At 40.7% G+C, this 23,052-nt stretch overlaps 2 protein-coding genes and 1 long non-coding RNA gene across 3 annotated transcripts; all 3 read left to right on the top strand.

Annotated features, from left to right (window-relative positions):
- Window positions 1-62: 62 nt before the first annotated feature.
- LOC115194963 (cytosolic phospholipase A2-like) lies at window positions 63-6,184 on the top strand. The gene is made up of 5 exons (XM_029754867.1): window positions 63-219; window positions 669-724; window positions 4,927-5,034; window positions 5,316-5,431; window positions 6,118-6,184. Exons 2-5 carry the CDS (start codon window positions 680-682, stop codon window positions 6,182-6,184), a joined length of 336 nt encoding a protein of 111 aa, XP_029610727.1. The 5' UTR covers window positions 63-219; window positions 669-679.
- Window positions 6,185-6,321: 137 nt separating this feature from the next.
- LOC115194421 (uncharacterized) lies at window positions 6,322-6,607 on the top strand. Its single transcript, XR_003878358.1, has 2 exons — window positions 6,322-6,457; window positions 6,550-6,607. It is a non-coding gene; the product is annotated as an uncharacterized LOC115194421 (long non-coding RNA).
- A 679-nt stretch (window positions 6,608-7,286) lies between these two features.
- On the top strand, window positions 7,287-21,987 carry LOC115194962 (uncharacterized). The gene is made up of 8 exons (XM_029754866.1): window positions 7,287-7,353; window positions 15,697-15,864; window positions 15,965-16,132; window positions 18,397-18,468; window positions 19,387-19,467; window positions 19,642-19,725; window positions 20,447-20,602; window positions 21,812-21,987. Exons 1-7 carry the CDS (start codon window positions 7,287-7,289, stop codon window positions 20,599-20,601), a joined length of 795 nt encoding a protein of 264 aa, XP_029610726.1. The 3' UTR covers window position 20,602; window positions 21,812-21,987.
- The last annotated feature ends 1,065 nt before the right edge of the window (window positions 21,988-23,052 follow it).

The following is a 23,052-nucleotide window of genomic DNA, read 5'->3' as shown; positions in this document are numbered from 1 at the left end:
GTGTTCCTGAGCAACAGTTAGGTGTCTCCTGCATATTATCCCAGTATCTGTCACTCCCAGCGTGTGTGTGTGTGTGTGTGTGTGTGTGTGTGTGTGTGTGAGTGAGACTGGGCCTATATAAGATGACAGAGGATGGGACTAGAGTGTAGAGATCAAGAGATCAACTGGAGGTGAAGATTAAGATTGGACTAGTCTGCTGTACTACACTATACATCTCTGGTAAAACTCTCTGTCTAAACACTGCATGTAGCATTTGTGTGTTGTTTTACTATTTTCTTGATAAATATATAATAATAATCAAGAAAATAGTATAATATCATATATATATATATATATATATATGATATGTTGTAAAGCCCTTTGTGACAATCTGTCTTTGTAAAAAGTGCAATATAAATTAATGGGATTGATTGTTGTGTAATAGAATGATGCAGGTGACCTTTATTCAAATCAGTCTAGAGTCTTTGGCTTCTAGTGTTGAAGTCACATTGATAGATGTGTTTAGGACATAGAAAATATATATTAGAGTGTCTTTGGGTTTCAACTGAGTACTATGTCCTTGAGTAATTGACTATCACAGTAATGTTATTCATTTATATAACATGTTATCAAGAGTTTTCTGACCCTTTGACATGGATAATAACAAAGGGATTGGTTTGTGTTTAAAGGATCTGTGTAAATGAATTCAACAAGAGCAATGTTGCAACCAAAAGATACTCTTAAGGTAAGAAACTCATCTTCACAATATAGAATAGGACATGTGTCTGAAAGAAACTCCACAATACTATAAAAATACCTTCTTATTGAAATGGTATGCTACTGCATAGTGGATATCGCTAAAATATATATGAATAAAGCCCTTTTCTGTTGCTGTCAATATGAAGTTCACCAAATTGTATCACAATGAAAGGAAGCTTACTTCAGTACGTTTATGTACAGTACCAGTCAAAAGTTTGGACACACCTACACATTCCAGGGTTTTTCTTTATTTTTCCTATTTTCTACATTGTAGAATAATAGTGAAGACATCTAAACTATGAAATAACACATATGGAATCATGTAGTAACTAAAAAAGTCTTAAACAAATCAAATATATTTTAAATTTAAGATTCTTCAAAGTAGCCACCCTTTACTTTGATGACAGTGTTGTGTCTTTGGCTATGCAGGATTAAGTGATATGACATGCTATTCTATAAAATATTTCTCTGTAATTAATATTACCTGATTAAGCTAATCAGATAGATAATTAACTAGAAAGTCAGGGCAACCATGAAAGAATGTTTATAGTGCTGTTATCTCCTGAAAACACTCTTAAAGACCTAGTAATCTTTTACATCAGTAGCACTCAATATTTAATTGTCACCCTTGTTTAGTCTCATCTGAAGTGGTAAATTCTTGGTTATCTTCACGAAACCCTGGCTAACAAGTTGAACCAGCAATACAAAATTGGGTTTAATTATTTATTTACTAAATGCCTAAGTAATCACACAGAATTACATATACCGAATGGAACATACATTGATTACAAATTATGTCATAAAGAAACGTCCCTAGTGGACGGAGCTGACATGATGGCTGGTTACACAAAGGAAAGGGGGTTGGGTTTGAGTGAAAGAGCGGGGAAGACTGAGTAACAAAGGGAGAAGAGCTATGCTATCGTAAATACAGTACTTATGCATTGTAAATTACCACCCATTTGAAAAAGGAGAATGCAATAAATATTTACTCTGAGCTGCGCTTCGGTAGATTGGTCATCGATGGAAGGCGGTTTGTCCTTTATGGATCTCTGAAGAATGTTTAGTGGTGAACTGGAGCGTGGTAGTACTGGAAACTCTGTCCGTCCTCTCCTATCCCACGTTTAGCGACTGCTGCTAACTCAACGGCTAGGAGGGTATCACTTCTGGAGTGAATAAGAGTTCAAAGTTCATACCATTTACATTTATATTATGTCATTTAGCAGACGCTCTTATCCAGAGCGACTTACAAATTGGTGCATTCACCTGATGATATCCAGTGGAACAACCACTTTACAATAGTACATCTATATCTTTTTTTTGGGGGGGGGGGTTAGAGGATTACTATATCCTATCCACGTATTCCCTTAAAGAGGTGGGGTTTCAGGTGTCTACGGAAGGTGGTGATGTGACTCCTGTCCTGGCGTCGTGAGGGAGCTTGTTTCCACCATTGGCGTGCCAGAGCAGCGAACAGTTTTGACTGGGCTGAGCAAGGAACTGTGCTTCCGCAGAGGTAGGGGGCCAGCAGGCCAGAGGTGGATGAACGCAGTGCCCTTGTTTGGGTGTAGGGCCTGATCAGAGCATGAAGGTACGGAGGTGCTGACGTTCCCCTCACAGCTCCGTAGGCAAGCACATGGTCTTGTAGCAGATGCGAGCTTCAACTGGAAGCAGTGGAGTGTGCGGAGGAGAGGGTGACGTGAGAGAACTTGGGATGGTTGAACACCAGACGGGCTGGCGGCTTCTGGATGAGTTGTAGGGGTTTAATGGCACAGGCAGGGAGCCCCGCCAACAGCGAGTTGCAGTAATCCATACGGGAGATGAACAAGTGCCTGGATTAGGACCTGCGCCGCTTCCTGTGTTTCCATACCAAGTTTGCCATACTTTTAACTCATGCTATATTCTGGCTGATATAGTCGAAATTCATCCTTTCGGCGTGTATATCGTCATCTTCACGTTAAAATTCGATGCTAATTTCATTAGGTTATTATCTGAGCCATTTCAACGTGGGGACCGTCGTTCTCGGAACAGGAAGTTACATTTTCGTCAAGAGCTTTATATAGGAGGGGACAGAAGGGCGTGTTTCATAGTTTATAACCAATGTCTCTTCCACTTGGGCGGGCCACTGAGTTGAGCATAGTTCACTCATGAAAACCCAATTCTCTCATTTGGAAGCTAAAATTACATTTCATCTTTTCACAAATAGTTTCATATTTAAACATTTAAATTGCACAACAATTCCATGTGAATCGGATAACTATAATGTGTAGATATTCCAAGATACTAATGATAGGATGACATAAACTGTAAGAATGTCTCAGATGCCAAACTGATTCTGACATCATATTCATTAAGTACCAACACAAATTTTCAACTGGTTGGATTACCGAAATATGGTTCCATTTCCCACCTTTTGATGTCCCCAGAATCTCTGTGTTAACCAAGGGATTTTCATTAGTCACATCAGTAGAGTAGAGAGAGGAAAAAGGGGAAAGGTATTTATGGGAGTCATAAACCTACCCCCCCACCCCCCAGGGCAACGTCATGACAACAGCTTCACACACTCTTGGCATTCTCTCAACCAGCTTCATGAGGTAATAACCTGAAATGAATTTCAATTAACAGTGTGTCTTGTTAAAAGTTAATTTGTGGAATTTCTTTCCTTCTTAATGCATTTGAGCCAATCAGTTGTGTTGTGAGAAGGTAGGGGTGGTATACAGAAGATAGCCCTATTTGGTCAAAGACCAAGTCCATATTATGCCAAGAACAGCTCAAATAAGCAAAGAGAAATGACAGTCCATCATTACTTTAAGACATGAAGGTCAGTCAATCCGGAAAATGTCAAGAACTTTGAAAGTTTCTTCTAGTGCAGTCGCAAAAACCATCAAGCGCAATGATGAAACTGGCTCTCACGAGGACTGCCAAAGGAAAGGAAGACCCAGAGCTACCTCTGCTGCAGAGGATAAGTTCCTTAGAGTTAACTGCACCTCAGATTGCAGCCCAAATAAATGCTTCACGGAGTTCAAAGAACAGACACATCTCAACATCAACTGTTCAGAGGAGTCTGCGTGATTCAGGCCTTCATGGTCGAATTGCTGCAAAGAAGCCACTACTAAAGGACACCAATAAGAAGATGAGACTTGTTTGGGCCAAGAAACACAAGCAATGGACATTAGACCAGTAGAAATCTGTCCTTTGGTTTGATGAGGATGGTTCCAACCTCAGTGTCTTTGTGAGACGGATGATCTCCGCATGTGTGGTTCCCACCGTGAAGCATGGAGGAGGAGTTGTGATTGTGTGGGGGTGCTTTCCTGGTGACACTGTCTGTGATGTATTTAGAATTCAAGACACACTTAACAAGCATGGCCACCACAGCATTCTGCAGCGATACGCCATCCCATCTGGTTTGTGCTGAGTGGGACAATCATTTGTTTTTCAACAGGACAATGACCCAACACACCTCCAGGTGTGTAAAGGCTATTTGACCAAGAAGGAGAGTGATGGAGTGCTGCATCAGATAACCGGGCCTCCACAACCACCCGACCTCAACCCACTCGAGATGGTTTGGGATGAGTTGGACCGCAGAGTGAAGGAAAAGCAGCCAATAAGTGTTCAGCATATGTGGGAACTCCTTCAAGACTGTTGGAAAAACATTCCAGGTGAAGTTGGTTGAGAGAATGCCAAGAGTGTGCAAAGCTGTCATCAAGCCAAAGGGTGGCTACCTTGAAGAATCTAAAATATAATTTGATTTGTTTAACACTTTTTTGGTAACTACATGATTCCATATGTGTTATTTCATAGTTTTGATGTCTTCACTATTATTCTACAATGTAGAAAATAGTACAAAAAATAGTACAAACCCTTGAATGAGTAGGTGTGTCCAAACCTTTGACTGGCACTGTATACTGTACTCATAAGAAACTCAGAATATGAGGATGACATTAGTCTGCAACATACCACACTGTACTGTAATACATAGCTATGAATATGCATCCAGAATTAAGGAATACAATATATTTTTCTGACAAAGTAAGAGTATAAGCTGTCAGAATTATGTTTAATTATCTTAAAATAACTTTCAATTGAAATGCCATGTTACTTTATAAATGTTATGGCTCAATTAAACCAAACTGTATCATTATGAAATAATATCCTGTACACAAACTTTTTTCTGTCTCTCGTTCATTCTGTCAGACTGTGCGTCTGTCTCACTCCATCAATGATGAAGAGAGAACATACGTGACGTTGAGGAAGACTCTGATTAAGAAGTGGCTGAAAGGTCAGGGTTTCGACTGTGAACTGGTGGGTAGTCCTGTCTTCTCTATCGATCACCCTCTCTGGTACACATGGTCTTTCTCTAACTCCTCCCTGTCTCCACAGCCAACTACATATGGAGCCCCCTCCCCACTCCCATGTCTCCAGCTGCCTGTTGTTAGCCCAACCCCCCTTCTTTCTTATTTAAAATATGATGGGACACTGATGAGAATGTCTCTAGATTTGATCCCTTTTTTGTTCTTTATTCATTTCTTTCTTTCTCTGTCTCTCTCTTTGTGTCTGTCTGTCTCTCTCTCCCCATCTCTCAGGAGGATGTTCCTAACATAGCGTTGCTGGGGTCAGGTGGAGGAGAGAGGGCAGCAGTGGGCATGCTGGGATCTCTGTTTCAGCTGGAACAGGACAACCTGCAGGCATCCTCCTACATGTGTGGGGTCAGCACCACCTGGTACACACACACACACACTTATTTACTATTATTAGCAGGAAGTTCATTTGAGTGACCTAAAACAAATTATTTGTCTCTCTCTCTCTCCCTCCCTCTAAATCACTCACCCAATCACTGACACCACACACACACACACACACACACACACACACAGGTGCATGTCATCCCTGTACAGTGATCCAGATTGGTCGCTGAATAACGTTGTGATGAGGTGATAAGAAGCTGAAGGGTCCTACAGTGGGCTTGAGCAAAGCTGTGGACTGGCTGAAATTGAGGAAGGAACAAAACCAGGTCAACTCAACCTCACTGACTTCTGGGGCGCCTTCACTGCCTCCTATTTCATGAAAGAGGTCAGTGTATGATTGTGTGTGTGTTTCTGTGTCTGTCTGTCTGTCTATTTGCCAGTATGTGTGTGTGTGTTGCGTTTGTGTACGTTTGTTTGGTGTGTCTATCTGTCTGTTTGCCAGTGTTGTGTTGTGTGTGTGTGGTGTGTGTATTTGTTTGTCTGCCCAGTGTGTGTATGTGTGTGTGGTCTGCCTCTGTATCCCCCCCATCATCTCTTCACCACCGTTGTCTCTCTTCCCCCTCCCACCATCTTTCCCTGCCTCTCCACCGCCCATCTCTCCACTCCCCATCTCTTCCCCCTTGTTCTCTCTCTGTATCAGATGCACACTCGCTGTCTCTCTGGAAGATGCTCACATCACCAACCCTACCCCATCTACAGCGCCATAGAACTTGGACTGCCACAGACAGGATGACACTAAAGGTGACTTATGCAGGGTTATGCAAACTTGGAAATTCAGAACTTCTGAGTCAGACAAAGCCAATGAGTGTACATTTCTGTAATTTACCAACTTTCTGTAGGGGTGTTGGTTTGAGATGACCCCCTATGAGAGCGGCTTCTCCGGATTGGCGCTTTCGTCCCCACTTCCTGTCTTGGGAGCCAGTTTGAAGGCGGGACTCTGAGAGAGAATATGAAGGAAATGGACATGGTTCTGCTGCAAGGTGGAGAACGCATAGACACACATGCAAACGTGCACACACACACACACACTCACACATCAATTTATTGTTGTTTGTTTGTTGTTGCTGGGCAGGTATCTGTGGGAGTGCCATTGTAGACAAGCAGGTGAACAATGCTTATGTGGTAAAAAAGATCTGGAGCTTATTTGGAGGTAAGTTACAGTACAGCATGCTAGTTAGCCTGCAACCCAGGAACAGACACAGTACAGACACACAAAGAAACAACAACAACAAGAGATCACCTTCAATCAAAAAGAAACACAAAAAAATGTAAAACAATACTCCAAAACAATAGTAGACAAACTACAGGACACTACTAGACCATAAACTACAGGACACTACTAGACCATAAACTACAGGACACTACTAGACCATAAACTACAGGACACTACTAGACCATAAACTACAGGACACTACTAGACCATAAACTACAGGACACTACTAGACCATAAACTACTAGACATAACTACAGGACACTACTAGACCATAAACTACAGGACACTACTAGACACTACTTTGGGGCAGGTAGCCTAGTGATTAGAGTGTTGGACTTGTAACCAAAAGGTTGCAAGATCAAATCCCCGAGCTGACAAGGTCATTTTTTATTTTATTTTTCCGTTATTTTACCAGGTAAGTTCACTGTGAACACGTTATCATTTACAGCAACGACCTGGGGAATAGTTACAGAGGAGAGGAGGGGGATGAATGAGCCCATTGTAAGTTAACCCGCTGTTCCTAGGCTGTCATTGATAATGAGAATTTGTTCTTAACTGACTTGCCTAGTTAAATAAAGGACAATACTTAAGTGATAATGCCAGTGAAGCCGGTGTTTGAGGATATTTTGGCACGGGAGTTGTTAGGCTCGAGACAAAGCCGAGGTCAGCAAACTGTGCCAATATATCCTCCAAGCACCGGCTTCGAGGGCATAATCACTTTTATACAATGGGGTAGCTACATATTCAAATAATGATTGACATATTTTTATTAAAAACATTATTTTGATATATTTATTAATACTATTTCATCCTTCCACAAGATATAGTCGCAACACAAATCTAGGGTTGCTACCCAAGCCGGCCGGCCGGTTAAGTTGTTAGAGACGCGACCCAGCCGTTCAGTCTTTTTGTTTCTTTATCTATGGACGAGACCCAGTCGTTTGTTCTAAATGTTCTTTTGCCATATTGGCTGTGATCAGCATTAATTTTGCAGATAGATTATAGCTTCCATCAATGTAAATGTCTTCATCACTTCCAAACTCCCATATATTTTTTGGCAAATATATATACACACATACAGTTGAAGTCGGAAGTTTACATACACTTAGGTTGAGTCATAAACTCCTTTTTCAATCACTCCACAAATTTCTTGTTAATAAACTATAGTTTTGGCAAGTTGGTTAGAACATCTACTTTCTGCATTACACAAGGTACTTTTCCAACAACTGTTTATAGACAGATTATTTGACTTATATTCACTGTATCACAATTCCAGTGGGTCAGAAGTTTACATACACTAAGTTGACTGTGCCTTTAAACAGCTTGGAAAATTCCCAGAAAATTATGTCATGGCTTTAGAAACTTCTGATAGGCTAATTGACATAATTTGGAGTCAATTGGAGGTGTACCTGTGGATGTATTTCAAGGCCTACCTTCAAACTCATTGCCTCTTGCTTGACATAATGGGAAAATCAAAAGAAATCAGCCAAGACCTCAGAATTTTTTTTTGTAGACTTCCACAAGTCTGGTTCATCCTGGGGAGCAATTTCCGAACACCTGAAGGTACCACGTTCATCTGTACAAACAATAATATGCAGTATAAACACCATGGGACCACGCAGCCGTCATACCGCTCAGGAAGGAGACAGGTTCTCTCTCCTAGAGATGAACGTACTTTGGTGCGAAAAGTGCAAATCAATCCCAGAACAACAGCAAAGGACCTTGTGAAGATGCTGGAGGAAACAAGTACAGAAGTATCCATATCCACAGTAAAACAAGTCCTATATCGCATAACCTGAAAGGCTGCTCAGCAAGGAAGAAGCCACTGCTCCAAAACCACCATCAAAAAGCCAGACTACAGTTTGCAACTGCACATGGGGGCAAAGATCGTACTTTTGGAGAAGAATGTCCTCTGGTCTGATGAAAACAAAATAAAACTGTTTGGCCATAATGACCATCGTTATGTTTTGGAGGAAAAAAGGGGGAGGCTTGTTAGCCGAAAAACACCATCCCAACCGTGAAGCACAGGGGTGGCAGCATCATGTTGTGGGGGGTGCTTTGCTGCAGGAGGGACTGGTGCACTTCACAAAATAGATGGCATGAGGGAAGGAAAATTATGTGGATATATTGAGGCAGCATCTCAAGACATCAGTCAGGAAGTTAAAGCTTGGTCGCAAATGGGTCTTCCAAATGAACAATGACCCAAAACATACTTCCAAAAGTTGTGGCAAAATGGCTTAAGGACAACAAAGTCAAGGTATTGGAGTGGCCATGACAAAGCCCTGACCTCAATCCCATCGAAAATTTGTGGGCAGAACTGAAAAAGCGTGTGCGAGCAAGGAGGCCTACAAACCTGACTCAGTTACACCAGCTCTGTCAGGAGGAATGGGCCCAAATTTCACCCAACTTATTGTGGGAAGCTTGTGGAAGGCTACCCGACATGTTTGACACAAGTTAAACAATTTAAAGGGAATGCTTCCAAATACTAATTGAGTGTATGTACACTTCTGACCCACTGGGAATGTGATGAAATAAATAAAATCTGAAATAAGTAATTCTCTCTACTATTATTCTGACATTTCACATTCTTAAAATAAAGTGGTGATCCTAACTGACCTAAAACAGGGCATTTTTAACTAGGATTAAATGTCAGGAATTGTGAAAAAACTGAGTTTAAATGTATTTGGCTAAGGTGTATGTAAACTTCCGACTTCAAACTGTACCTTTAAAAAAATATATACATTTCCTTTATTACCCTCCAACCCTACCACCCCTCCCCCAATTGGAGCAACTAGTGAACAACCATTCTTAGGCCTGTATTTCCAGTTTATACTACTATATACATTTATGGACACAGTCTATTTTACAATAGTTATATGTACATATATGTTACTCCTGTCCCTCCTCTACTCCCAACCTCTTCCATCTATTTCTGATGTCCATCCGGTTTGATTTCCATTTGCCATATCTTTCAAATTGTGCTTTTTCAAAAAGTTCTTAACCTGTATACATTTTACGGGCACTGTATGTTTACATTAGTTATCTTGTTGTTATTAGTTCCAACCTTCAGCTCCATTTAACCCCTTCCACCCATCTCTTAACACATCCATATTGGATTTCTATTTGACAATATATTTTTCTACTTTCACAAAAGTTCTGAACCTTTCTATTCTCATTGTTTTTACAGATTGTAAATTGAAAATAAACATTTTTGCTAAAAGTATTATTATATTATTGATCAATTGACTATGACTTTTCAGATCCCCCAGTACTGTCATCTGCAGGGTCAGATCCAGGTAAATATTGCAATTCTTCAGCTATTCCTGGGCTTATGGCCGTATGGGACAGTACCAAAACAATGATCTAATGATTCCTCCTCTTCACAGCAAAATCTGCAGTGCTGGGAAGGTTGTATCCCCCATATAAACAACATTCTATTGGTTTGCAAGAATTTGTATAATAATTGAAATTGAAAAGTTTTGAATCCGCATCATTTTGCGTATCAGTTCAAAAACCATGTGCCATGGAATCGGTACGTCAGAAATCTCTTCCCAACTATTTTGCAATCTATATGGCACGGCTGTCAATGTTTTGGTCCTTAAATGAAAACTGGTATACTTTTTTATTTATCACAATTTTCTTTAGCCAATTATGGGTTCCTGAGTGGCGCAGGCAGTCCAAGGCACTGCACTCTCAGTGCTAGAGGAGACACTATAGACCCTGGTTTCGATTCCATGATGTATCCCAATCAGGCCGTGATTGGGAGTTTCATAGGGCGGCACACAATTGGCCCAGCATCGTCTGGGTTTGGCTGTCATTGTGAATAAGAATTTGTTCTTAAAACCTCTTACATCTACACGTTCCGCTAGCGGAACGATTGCTCCAATATCCAATGATGGGCGGGGGCGCGAAATTCAAACTCCTCTAAATCCGAAAACTTACACTTTTCAAACATATGACTATTTTACAGCTATTTAAAGAGACAAGACTCTCCTTTATCTAACCAAACTGTCCGATTTCAAAAGGCTTTACAGCGAAAGCAAAACATTAGATTATGTCAGCAGAGTACCCAGCCAGAAATAATCACACAGCCATTTTTCAAGCTAGCATATCATGTCACATAAACCCAAACCATATCTAAATGCAGCACTAACCTTTGATGATCTTCATCAGATGACACACCTAGGACATTGTGTTATACAATACACACATGTCTGTTCAATCAAGTTCATATTTATATCAAAAACAGCTTTTTACATAGCATGTGACGTTCAGAACTAGCATTCCCACCGAAACACTTCCGGTGATTTTACTAAATTACTCACGATAAACGTTCACAAAAAAGCATAACAATTATTTTAAGAATTATAGATACAGAACTCCTCTATGCACTCGATATGTCCGATTTTAAATAGCTTTTCGGATGAAGCACATTTTGCAATAATGTAAGTACATAGGCCCGGCGTTACAGGGCTAGCTATTTAGACACCCTGCAAGTTTAGCCTTCACCAAATCACATTTCCTATAAGAAAAATGTTCTTACCTTGCTTGTTCTCATCAGAATACACTGCCAGGACTTCTACTTCAATAACAAATGTAGGTTTGGTCCCAATAATCCATCGTTATATCCAAACAGCGACGTTTTGTTCGTGCGTTCTAGACACTATCCCAACGCTAAATCTCGGCCACGAGCATGACGCAAAATATGACAAAAAATTTCTAAATATTCCATTACCGTACTTCGAAGCATGTCAACCGCTGTTTAAAACCAATATTTATGCAATTTATCTCGTAGAGAAGCGATAATATCCGACCGGGAATCTGCCTGTCTGTAAACTGAGGAAAAAAACCGAAAGCCGGGGGCGGGGCGTGTCACGCGCCTAAGGCTTAGACCATTGAGTGACCACTTAGCTTTTGCCTTCCTGTGCTTCAGCCAGGGCTTTGAATTACGTCATTCCTGTTTTTCCCGGGCTATGAGACCTCATTGGAGACGTGTGAATTGTCACGTAAGAGCAGAGATCCTTTGTAAACGATAGAGATAATAAAGAAGGGCAAGAAATGTTCAGACAGGGTACTTCCTGAACAGAAGCATCTCAGGTTTTTGCCTGCCATAGGAGTTCTGTTATACTCACAGACACCATTCAAACAGTTTCAGAAACTTTGGAGTGTTTTCTCTCCAAAGCTAATAATTATATGCATATTCCAGTTTCTGGGCAGGACTAATAATCAGATTAAATCGGGTACGTTTTTTATCCAGCCGTGAAAATACTGCCCCCTAGCCATAACAGGTTATTAACTTGCCTAGTTAAATACAGTTTAAAAAAAGTTCCTTCTATTTTTGCGGTAATGCTGCAATTAGTTGGTTGTAATTTTGGGTAGAGCAGACATTTCCATATGTTTTTGTTAGCTGCATGTATGACATCACTCCACTCGTATTGATGATATCATCTACAAAGATGATACTTTATTTTTTTATTTTTTTTAAATGTTTTTTTTAATCAATTAGTATATTTCAGTTTAACCACAATATCTGGTGTATTATTTGTTTTGTCTTTTCTGGTGGATTTAAACATTACATTTAAATTGCAACCAACCAAGATTATTGTTAGAATCTCCACCTGGCACAGCCAGAAGGGGACTGGACACCCCTCAGAGCCTGGTTCCTCTCTAGGTTTCTTCCTGGGTTTCTTCCTTTCTAGGGAGTTCTTCATTGTCACCGTGGATCTACATCTGCATTGCTTGCTGTTTGGGGTTTTAGGCTCGGTTTCTGTACAGCACTTTGTGACATCGGCTGATGTAAAAAGGGCTTTATATATACATTTGATTGATTGTATATAGACTGTAAACTCTCCTTCCAGACTCATATCAAACATCTCCAATCCAAAATCAAATCTAGAATCGGCTTTCTATTTCGCAGCAAAGCCTCCTTCACTCACGCCGCCAAACTTGCCCTAGTAAAACTGACTATCCTACTGATAGGAAAACTGACTATCCGACTTCCAATACTCTACTTAGCAAATTGGATAAAGTCTATCCCAGTGCCATCCGTCTTGTTACCAAAGCCCCATATACCACCCACCACTGTGACCTGTATGCTCTAGTCGGCTGGCCCTCGCTACATATTCGTCGCCAGACCCACTGGCTCCAGGTCATCTATAAGTCTATGCTAGGTAAAGCTCCGCCTTATCTCAGCTCACTGGTCACGATAACAACACCCACCCGTAGCACGCGCTCCAGCAGGTATATCTCACTGGTAATCCCCAAAGCCAACACCTCATTTGGCCGCCTTTCCTTCCAGTTCTCTGCTGCCAGTGACTGGAACCAATTGCAAAAATGGCTGAAGCTGGAGACTTACATTTCCCTCACTAACTTTAAACATCAGCTATCTCAGCAGCTAACCGATCGCTGCAGCTGTACATAGTCCATCTGTAAATAACCCACCCAATCTACCTACCTCATCCCCATATTGTTTTATTTACTTCACTGCTCTTTTGCACACCAGTATCACTACTTGCTCATCATCATCTGCTCATCTATCACTGCAGTGTTAATCTGCTAAATTGTAATTACTCTGCTACTATGGCCTATTTATTGCCTTACCTCCTGTTATGAGAATTTTGTTCCCAATGTTCATAAACTGAACTTCAATTAAACTACTCAGTCTGCACCCCAGAGTTTGTAAGGTTCTGGTTAAATGACACAGACGGAGGCCCAGCCTACAATAATCAACCAAGTTTATTCACGAGAGCTCTGAATATCATACAATGTACACAGCCTTTTATACCTAACATTTGGTCATATCATATGTCATACCCCTTACAGATGCCTCCTCTTCCATCTTTAACACTGTCAATGCTTATTTACAAGTCTTCTCCATCACATACATTGCTTATCATATCCTGCCCCATGTTACATAATCTACTGCAAGCCTAAAGGTTTCTCCCCTCCCTGGGTGGGGAGACCTTCTTCCTGTTATTAGTTTCACAGTGGTCACAAGTTGTCTGCTGTCTGTTAACAGTTCCCCTTTTTCCTTGAATGTCTTGCTTACATTGCTAAATCCTTAAGCTTAAACTTTTCCTACACACACACATTAGTACCTTCATCTTATAATCACTCGGTTATACATTTTCAGGGTGAAATCATTTAGTCAAACCTTTAATCATAACATTTTCATTACACCTCCTCATGCCATTTGCACACACTGTACACTTGTGTGTAACTCTGTGTTGTTGTTTCTGTCACACAGCTTTGCATTATCTTGGCCAGGTCGCAGTTGTAAATGAGAACTTGTTCTCAACTAGCTTACCTGGTTAAATAAAGGTGAAATAAAAATTAAAAAAATTGATTGAAAAATAGCAATATTTTCAAATAACTGAAAGTGAGAGGTTAACCTGAATAAAGGGAAAAAGGCCTTTTTTTGAATATAGGGTGAGACATTCTTACTAATTTGCTAGAGAACCAGTTTGGATTTAAGTATAACTTTTGTATGACTGAAGCCTTTAGTGCGAGGTCTAATGCTTTAATATTTAATCACTTCTGCCCTCCAAATTCATATTCATTATATAAATTGACCTGTTTAATGTTGTCTGGCTTGCCGTTCCAAATAAAATTCTATATTTTTTTTCTCATATAATTTCAAAACTGTTGGCTAGGTGTAGGCAAGACCATAAGCAAATAGGTAAACTGGGATATGACTAAAGAGTTAATCAGGGTGGTTTTTCCACAAATAGAAAGGTATTTACCTTTCCATGGTAGCAAGATCTTATCTATTTTTGCTAACTTTCTATTAAAATTATTGGTATGAGATAATTTCTTTCTTTCGGGATATTTATACAGAGTATATCCACATCACCGTCAGACCATTTTATTGGTAAACTACATGGTAATGTAAAACTAGTATTTTTTAGTGATCCAATACGTAATATAGTACAGTTATCACAATTTGGTTGTAATCCAGAGAGGTTAGAAAAATTATCTAGATCCTCTATGAGGCTGTGGAAGGACCTAAGTTTTGGACGTTCTTATCCCTTGTTTGCTAGCTAGCCAACTACGGCTAATTACAGTCATGGCAAAAAGCCAGAATAACAGCAATGTAGCCGCATTTGGATTTGTTTAATTAAGCTGTTTTCTGGTGACATTATTTGGGTACATCCATAACAGTGGGCTAATGATGCGTGATTTCGCATGGCATAGAAATTTGTTCACTTGTCAAGGCCACTGTTGTTCAGAGGAGCTATCCAACAAGACAGCTAACAAAATCACTTCATACTGAAGCTGAAAAGACTGCAAACTAGTTGCACTTTGTTTCGTTTGACCTGTTTTCAATTGATATTTCTTTGTATACTCGTTCATTACTATGGGGCAGCTGGAGATCGAATTGGTAAATTGAAACAATGTTGCAAATGTCAGAGATAGACAGCAATGTTTATACAAATCTCTGCTGTTGAAAACGAAATGTTAGTCTAAATTAAATGTGAGATTATGTCAACATGCTTTTTATAGTAGAGATCAAGTTTATAAATTGCCTGGCTGGGCTGATGAGACAGTGGATTGCGTAGTCAGATGGAACAGAGTAAATAGCTATTTTAATGTCATAGATTTAGCCGTGGAATCGACACCGGCTGGAAACTGGTTTTAACCAATCAGCATTCAGGATTAGACCCACCCGTTGTATAATAGACAATAAACTACAGGACAATAGCAGACAAACTACAGGACAATACTAGACATTATTCAACGGGTGGGTCTAATCCTGAATGCTGATTGGTTAAAACCTCATTCCAGCCGGTGTGGGGAGGTAAATTGACCAGAGGAGGCTGGTGGGAGGGGCTATAGAAGGTCAGGCTCATTGTAATGGGTGGAATGGAATAGGCCAGGAGGACATCCTCAAGGTCCGAGGGTGGAACTTGAGATTTACATGTCTCGGGCAGGGTTAGCTCATCATGAGAAGAGGGCGTGGTTCCAAATCACCTCTTCTACACTTGACCAACCTGTTTTGTTCTGCAGGGAATGACAGGAGGGAGTCGAACTTAGTGAGAGAGAGGGAGGTAAAGGTGTGTGAGTGTGTGCCCTCCCAAGTGGTGAGGTGTGTGTCTGAGCTGATCAAGTACGCTGAGGACCCAGATCCACTGAAGACAAGGGAAGTCATCACCACACTGGGACAGCTACTGAAAGGTGACACACACACACACACACACACACACACAAATGCACATATATACACACACACACAAAAAGACACCATTATCACAAACTATGTGCATAATGACTTTAGGTCATGTGAGCAGTAAGGATGAGATGCTGTGGAACATGGACTCTGAGAGGTGGAAGAGAACCAGCCTGGTGGAGAGAAAGGAGTTCATAGAGACAGTCAGTCTGGAGCTCATCCTCACCTCAGACAGCTGGGCAAAAGACTGGAAGGACCAGCGCTGCACCTGCAACGGTAACAATGGCATTATATTACTCCAACACTAGGTTAAACCATTGAACTACAGCCTGCACTCTGAGATAAACAAGGTTCCAAAAGGATTCTTTGGTTGTCCGCGTGGGAGAACGCTTTAACCTTTATGGGTTCCATGTACTGTCGAACCCCATTAGGTTCCATTTATAACCTTCTGTGGAAAAGGTTCTACATGGAACTTAAAAGGGTTCGTGGAAAATCTTCTACATGAAACCTAAAATTGATATTCAAAGGGTTCTCCCACAGAGACAACTGAAGAACCCTTTATAGGTAGGTAGTACTTTTATTCTTAGAGGCATTAGACCCTGCACCTGCTCAGGTAACACTATGTAGTACTTTTATTCTTAGAGACATTAGACCCTGCACCTGCTCAGGTAACACTATGTAGTACTTTTATTCTTAGAGGCATTAGACCCTGCACCTGCTCAGGTAACACTATGTAGTACTTTATTCTTAGAGGCATTAGACCCTACACCTGCTCAGGTAACACTATGTAGTACTTTTATTCTTAGAGGCATTAGACCCTACACCTGCTCAGGTAACACTATGTAGTACTTTTATTCTTAGAGGCATTAGACCCTACACCTGCTCAGGTAACACTATGTAGTACTTTTATTCTTAGAGGCATTAGACCCTACACCTGCTCAGGTAACACTATGTAGTACTTTTATTCTTAGAGGCATTAGACCTGCACTGCTCAGGTAACACTATGTAGTACTTTTATTCTTAGAGGCATTAGACCCTGCACCTGCTCAGGTAACACTATGTAGTACTTTTATTCTTAGAGGCATTAGACCCTACACCTGCTCAGGTAAAACTATGTAGTACTTTTATTCTTAGAGGCATTAGACCCTGCACCTGCTCAGGTAACACTATGTAGTACTTTTATTCTTAGAGGCATTAGACCCTGCACCTGCTCAGGTAACACTATGTAGTACTTTTATTCTTAGAGGCATTAGACCCTGCACCTGCTCAGGTAACACTAGCTTCCACAGTACCACTTCTATTACTTGACTTTGGCTTCATGACTCAAGACCCTGTTAGTTCACTGAGCTGATACCTTGGAGCTGAGTTTTTTACAGAAGGTTTGGGGACCTGGATGTAAAATGCAGTATGGTTATGTGGTAATATGGTCTTAGTGTAAGAGAGTATATGGTACTAGGTAGTTATAAACAGTGGACATCTGTATCTAGTACAGCTCCAATAGGGGAGGCTGGTGGAGGGAGAACTCAGAGGACGGCTTATTGTAATGCTTGGGAATGGCATGAGGAACGGTATCAAACACATACCAAAACAGGTTTTTGGTACGATTTCTCATTCCGTTCCATCCATTACAGTGAACCCATGATCCGATTTCTCCCGTCACCAGCCCCCTGTGGTTCAGCATCATGTCCAGCCACCCAGTCACTTATAGGATACGTGTTCCTGCTGTACGCGATAGTGGTTACTGGCTAAGTGTGTGCGTACGCACGTATCAGACAATAACAACCGGTAAAGGGATACATATGGAAGATTGGCTTGCAAGGTGGTAGATTGGGGTTGGCGTCAGGAGTTCAAATCAGTTTCGGGTCAATTTTTACAAAACTGGTTAAAGTGTAAATACTTATTTCCCTCATTAAAATGCAAATCAATTTATAACATTTTTGACATGTGTTTTTTTCTGGATTTTTGTTTTGTTTTTCTGTCTCTCACTGTTCAAATAAACCTACCATTAAAATTATAGACTGATCACTTTGTCAGTGGGCAAGCGTACAAAATCAGCAGGGGATCAAATACTTTTTTCCCTCACTGTAAGTGTTTTTGTTTGCTAATTCTTGTTGCTAATGCACATTTTTGACAGTACCTTCCACTGATAACTTACCCTTATCCAAGCCACTCCAAATTAATGCCTAATCCTAATCCTAACCCCTCAAAGTTAATGCCTAATCCTAACCCCTCAAAGTTAATGCCTAATCCTAACCCCTCAAAGTTAATGCCTAATCCTAACCCCTCAAAGTTAATGCCTAACCCTAACCACTCAAAGTTAATACCTAACCTTAACTAGTGATGTTAGGTTTGATACTGGAGCTCAGAGGCATGTGTCGAGGTCTCTGAGCAGCTAACTTTGAAGCAGTGTGCCGATGCGTGTATTACTTTATCAAAAGTATGAAATCAATGACGTCCGAAGCTTCATTTTTATCATGAGCTTTTTCAAACTGTGTGTTACCTGCCAGACCATAAGGTAATATTTGTCTTATTCTCTGCAGATGAAGAGATGTATGCGGAGTCGATGAGAACATCGGACAACGTGTCAATGGCAATCTACCGGGTCCCCGATGGTAATGGTTTTTTTTCATTAAATCAAACTTTATTTGCCACATGCGCCGAATACAACAAGTGTAGACTTTACCGTGAAATGCTTACTTACAACCCCCTAACCAACAATGCAGTTCAATAAAAAAACGTACCTTTACCTTTCTATCCAGTATGTACTTACCTTTACCTTTCTATTACCTTTCTATCCACTCCCTTTAAGAGTGTGCTCCTAATCTCAGCTCGTTACCTGTATAAAAGACACCTGGGAGCCAGAAATCTTTCTGATTGAGAGGGGGTCAAATACTTATTTCCCTCATTAAAATGCAAATCAATTTATAACATTTTTGACATGCGTTTTTTTCTGGATTTTTGTTTTGTTTTTCTGTCTCTCACTGTTCAAATAAACCTACCATTAAAATTATAGACTGATCACTTTGTCAGTGGGCAAGCGTACAAAATCAGCAGGGGATCAAACACTTTTTTCCCTCACTGTAAGTGTTTTTGTTTGCTAATTCTTGTTGCTAATGCACATTTTTGATAGTACCTTCCACTGATAACTTACCCTTATCCAAGCCACTCCAAATTAATGCCTAATCCTAACCCCTCAAAGTTAATGCCTAATCCTAACCCCTCAAAGTTAATGCCTAGTCCTAATCCTAACCTCTCAAAGTTAATGCCTAATCCTAACCCCTCAAAGTTAATGCCTAACCCTAACCACTCAAAGTTAATGCCTAACCTTAACTAGTGATGTTAGGTTTGATACTGGAGCTCTGAGGCATGTGTCGAAGTCTCTAAGCAGCTAACTTTGAAGCAGTGTGCCAATGCGTGTATTACTTTATCAAAAGTATGAAATCAATGACGTCCGAAGCTTCATTTTTATCACGTGCTTTTTCAAACCATGTGTTACATGCCAGACCATGAGGGAATCTTTCTTGTTTTAGCCTCTGCAGATGAATCAAAGTATATGGTGACAACGGGAATGAAGGATAAGGTGTCAATAACAAACTGCTGGATCATTGATGGTAATGTTTTTTTCATTACCTTTCTATCCAGTATGATTACTATGGAAGGTGTGTGTGTGTATGTATGTATTCCAGTAAAGGAAGGATATAGAACAGACTGTATACTCCATCACTGAGATTATTTTTGACCAGTTGATATGAATTATTTTAAATTGGTGTGTGTGTCTCCCCAAGGGTTGTGGATTGTACAGAACATTTTCCCTTTGGTCCAAACATGGGAATGGGGAACCACGTCCAACTTCCTCTTCAAGATCCAAGGTACAGTAACATCAGACCTCTTCCTAATGTGATAGCATAAGATTACAGATCACTGCACCTGTACATAGCCCATCTATAATTTAGCCCAAACAACTACCTCTTCCCCTACTGTATTTATTTATTTTGCTCCTTTGCACCCCATTATTTCTATTTCTACTTTGCACTTTCTTCCATTCCTGTGTTTTACTTGCTATATTGTATGTACTTCGCCACCATGGCCTTTTTTGCCTTTACCCCCCTTATCTCACATCATTTGCTCACATTGTATATAGACTTATTTTTTCTACTGTATTATTGACTGTATGTTTTGTTTTACTCCATGTGTAACTCTGTGTTGTTGTATGTGTCAAACTGCTTTGCTTTATCTTGGCCAGGTCGCAATTGTAAATGAGAACATGTTCTCAACTTGCCTACCTGGTTAAATAAAGGTGAAATAAAAAAATAAAAAAATGATAGCATAACTAGTATCAGTAATAGCCAGGATCTTATGTTTCCCTCCAAAATATCAACTTTCTTGGTTGGTTCTCTCTTTCTCTCTCTACCCCCGTCTCTACTTCTCTCGCTCCCCCTATCTCTCGAATCCCTCTCTCTCTCTACACCCCCCATTTCTCTCTACCCCCCTCTCTCTGTATCCCCTCTCTCTCTACCCCCTCGCTGTCCGTCTCTCTACCCTCTCTACGCTCCCTCTCTCTCTACCCCCATCCTTTCTCTATCTCCCCAGATACTAACGTTCCGAGCAGCATGGCGTCCAAAGAGAAGATTCACCTGGTAGATGCTGGGTTAAAGATTAATTCTCCCTACCCCCCCCGTCCTGCGCCCATCCAGGGACGTCGACCTCATCATCTCCTTGGACTTCAGCGAGGGAGACCCCTTTGAGGCAAACACACACACACTGCTTATTCCTATTCAAGCCTTTCAGAAGAACATGACGTGCCTAGATAGTAGTGCCCCTCTCAATTCAATTCAAGGGGCTTTATTGGCATGAGAAATATATGTTAACATTGCCAAAGCAAGTAAAGTAGATAATATACAAAAGTGAAATAAACAATACAAATTAACAGTTAACCTTACACTCACAGAAATTCCAAAAGAATAAAGACATTACAAATGTCATTATGTCTATATCCAGTGTTGTAAGAATGTGCAAATGGTTAAAGTACAAAAGGGAAAAAACATAAATGTGTGTTGTATTTACAATGGTGTTTGTTCTTCACTGGTTGCCCTTTTTCTGTGGCAACAGGTCACACATCTTGCTGCTGTGATGGCACACTGTGGTATTTCACCCAGTAGATATGGGAGTTTATCAAAATCGGTTTGTTTTGAATTATTTGTGGATCTGTGTAATCTGAGGGAAATATGTGTCTCTAATATGGTCATACATTTGGCAGGAGGTAAGGAAGTGTTGCTCAGTTTCCACCTAATTTTGTAGGCAGTGTGCACATAGCCTGTCTTCTCTTGAGAGCCAGGTCTGCCTACGGTGGCCTTTCTCAATAGCAAGACTATGCTCATTGAGTCTGTACATAGTCAAAGCTTTCCTTAAGTTTGGGTCTGCCACTGTGTACTCTCTGTTTAGGGCCAAATAGCATTCTAGTTTGCTCTGTTTTTGTATTAATTCTTTCCAATGTGTCAAGTAATTATCTTTTTGTTTTTTCATGATTTGGTCTAATTGTGTTGCTGTCCTCTCTCTCCCTTCTCTTGCTCTCTCTCTAGGGAGTATGGGCTAGGATGTAGTGACTAGGAAGTAGGGCCTAGGGCACATGTCAAACTCATTCCACGGAGGGCTGTGTCTGCGGGTTTTCGCTCCACCCTTGTACTTGATTGATAAATGAAGGTACTAATCAGTAAGGAACTCCCCTCACCTTGTTGTTGAGGTCTTAATTGAAAGGAAAAACTAAAACCCGCAGCCACTCAGCCAGCCATGGAATGAGAGACACCCCTGACCTAGGGAGTAGGAACTAGGGACTAGGGGCTACAGAATAATGACTAGGAAGTAGGTAGTTGTGACTTGGAAGTAGTGCCTAGGGACTAGAGGCTGGTTAGGAGAAGGACATTGACATAACCATACTACTGATCCTGCTCCTCACAGACGGTGTTTAGTGCCAAAAAGTATGCACTTCAGCAGAAGGTCCCCTTTCCCCCGGTGAAGGAGAGTGTGAGGGATGAGAAAGACCGTCCTCAGGACTGCTACGTTTTCAAGGGGCGACGCCCTGAAGAGCCCACCATCATGCACATGCCCCTGTTCAACCTGCAGAACTGCAAAGGTCTGTGGTAGTCATCATAGTAGTCAGTGTCTGTCTTTTATACTTGTCTCTCTGACTACGCCCTATTCTGACCTCTCTCTTATTTTCTGTCTCTTTGTTTTTCTCTGTGTCATGTCTTTTTCTTGTTTATCTGCACCAACTGTCTGCTTTTTATGATGGAATTAGTATTTTTATTTTACTTTACATTTATATAACTAGGCAAGTCAGTTAAGAACAAATTCTTATTTTCAATGACGGCCTAGGAACAGTGGGTTAGCTGCCTTGTTCCGGTTGCAGAACAACAGATTTTTACCTTGTCAGCTCGGGGATTCAATCGTGCAACCTTTCGGTTATTAGTCCAACGCTCTAACCACTAGGCTACCTGCCACAATGCACTTTAAGGTGCATTACCACTACCGGGCTGGGCTGGACTGGAGTGTAGACCTCAGTTCATCTTTCAATCACCCACGTGGGTATATGTTACTAAAAACCAAATCAGGAGATGAGAGAGGCAGGACTTGCAGCGCACAAGCATTGTGGGTGAAATGATTGAATACTGCACGCGACACGAGCAGTGTGGTCAGCATGTTAGTCTCTGTCTCAGTCTCTGTCTCTAAGTTGTTCTAAGTGTTGTATCTGTATTAATTCTCTGGGCTCTATTTTTAACAAACCTAACGCCATGGTAAATCTAAACATTGGCGGTAGCACCATAGAAGCCATACTCAAGCGCGATCCGGACCCAGAACGGGGTCAATATGTCACGAACTGGCTTGTAGCCCGTAACAAAAAGGGAGACAATGCAGAGATCAAGGAATAACAAATATACTTATTAACTAAAGAAAACTATATACAATTAACAATGCTGTGTGTAGTCAGTAATGTACAGTGAGGGAAAAAAGTATTTGATCCCCTGCTGATTTTGAACGTTTGCCCACTGACAAAGAAATGATCAGTCTATAATTTTAATGGTAGGTGTATTTGAACAGTGAGAGACAGAATAACGACAAAAAATCCAGAAAAACACGTCAAAAATGTTATAAATTGATTTGCATTTTATTGAGGGAAATACGTTTGCGTACGTAGATGT

Source organism: Salmo trutta, chromosome 5, assembly GCF_901001165.1.
Source record: "Salmo trutta chromosome 5, fSalTru1.1, whole genome shotgun sequence".
NCBI lineage: Eukaryota > Metazoa > Chordata > Actinopteri > Salmoniformes > Salmonidae > Salmo > Salmo trutta.
This window is presented reverse-complemented; position numbering and strand designations above follow the sequence as displayed.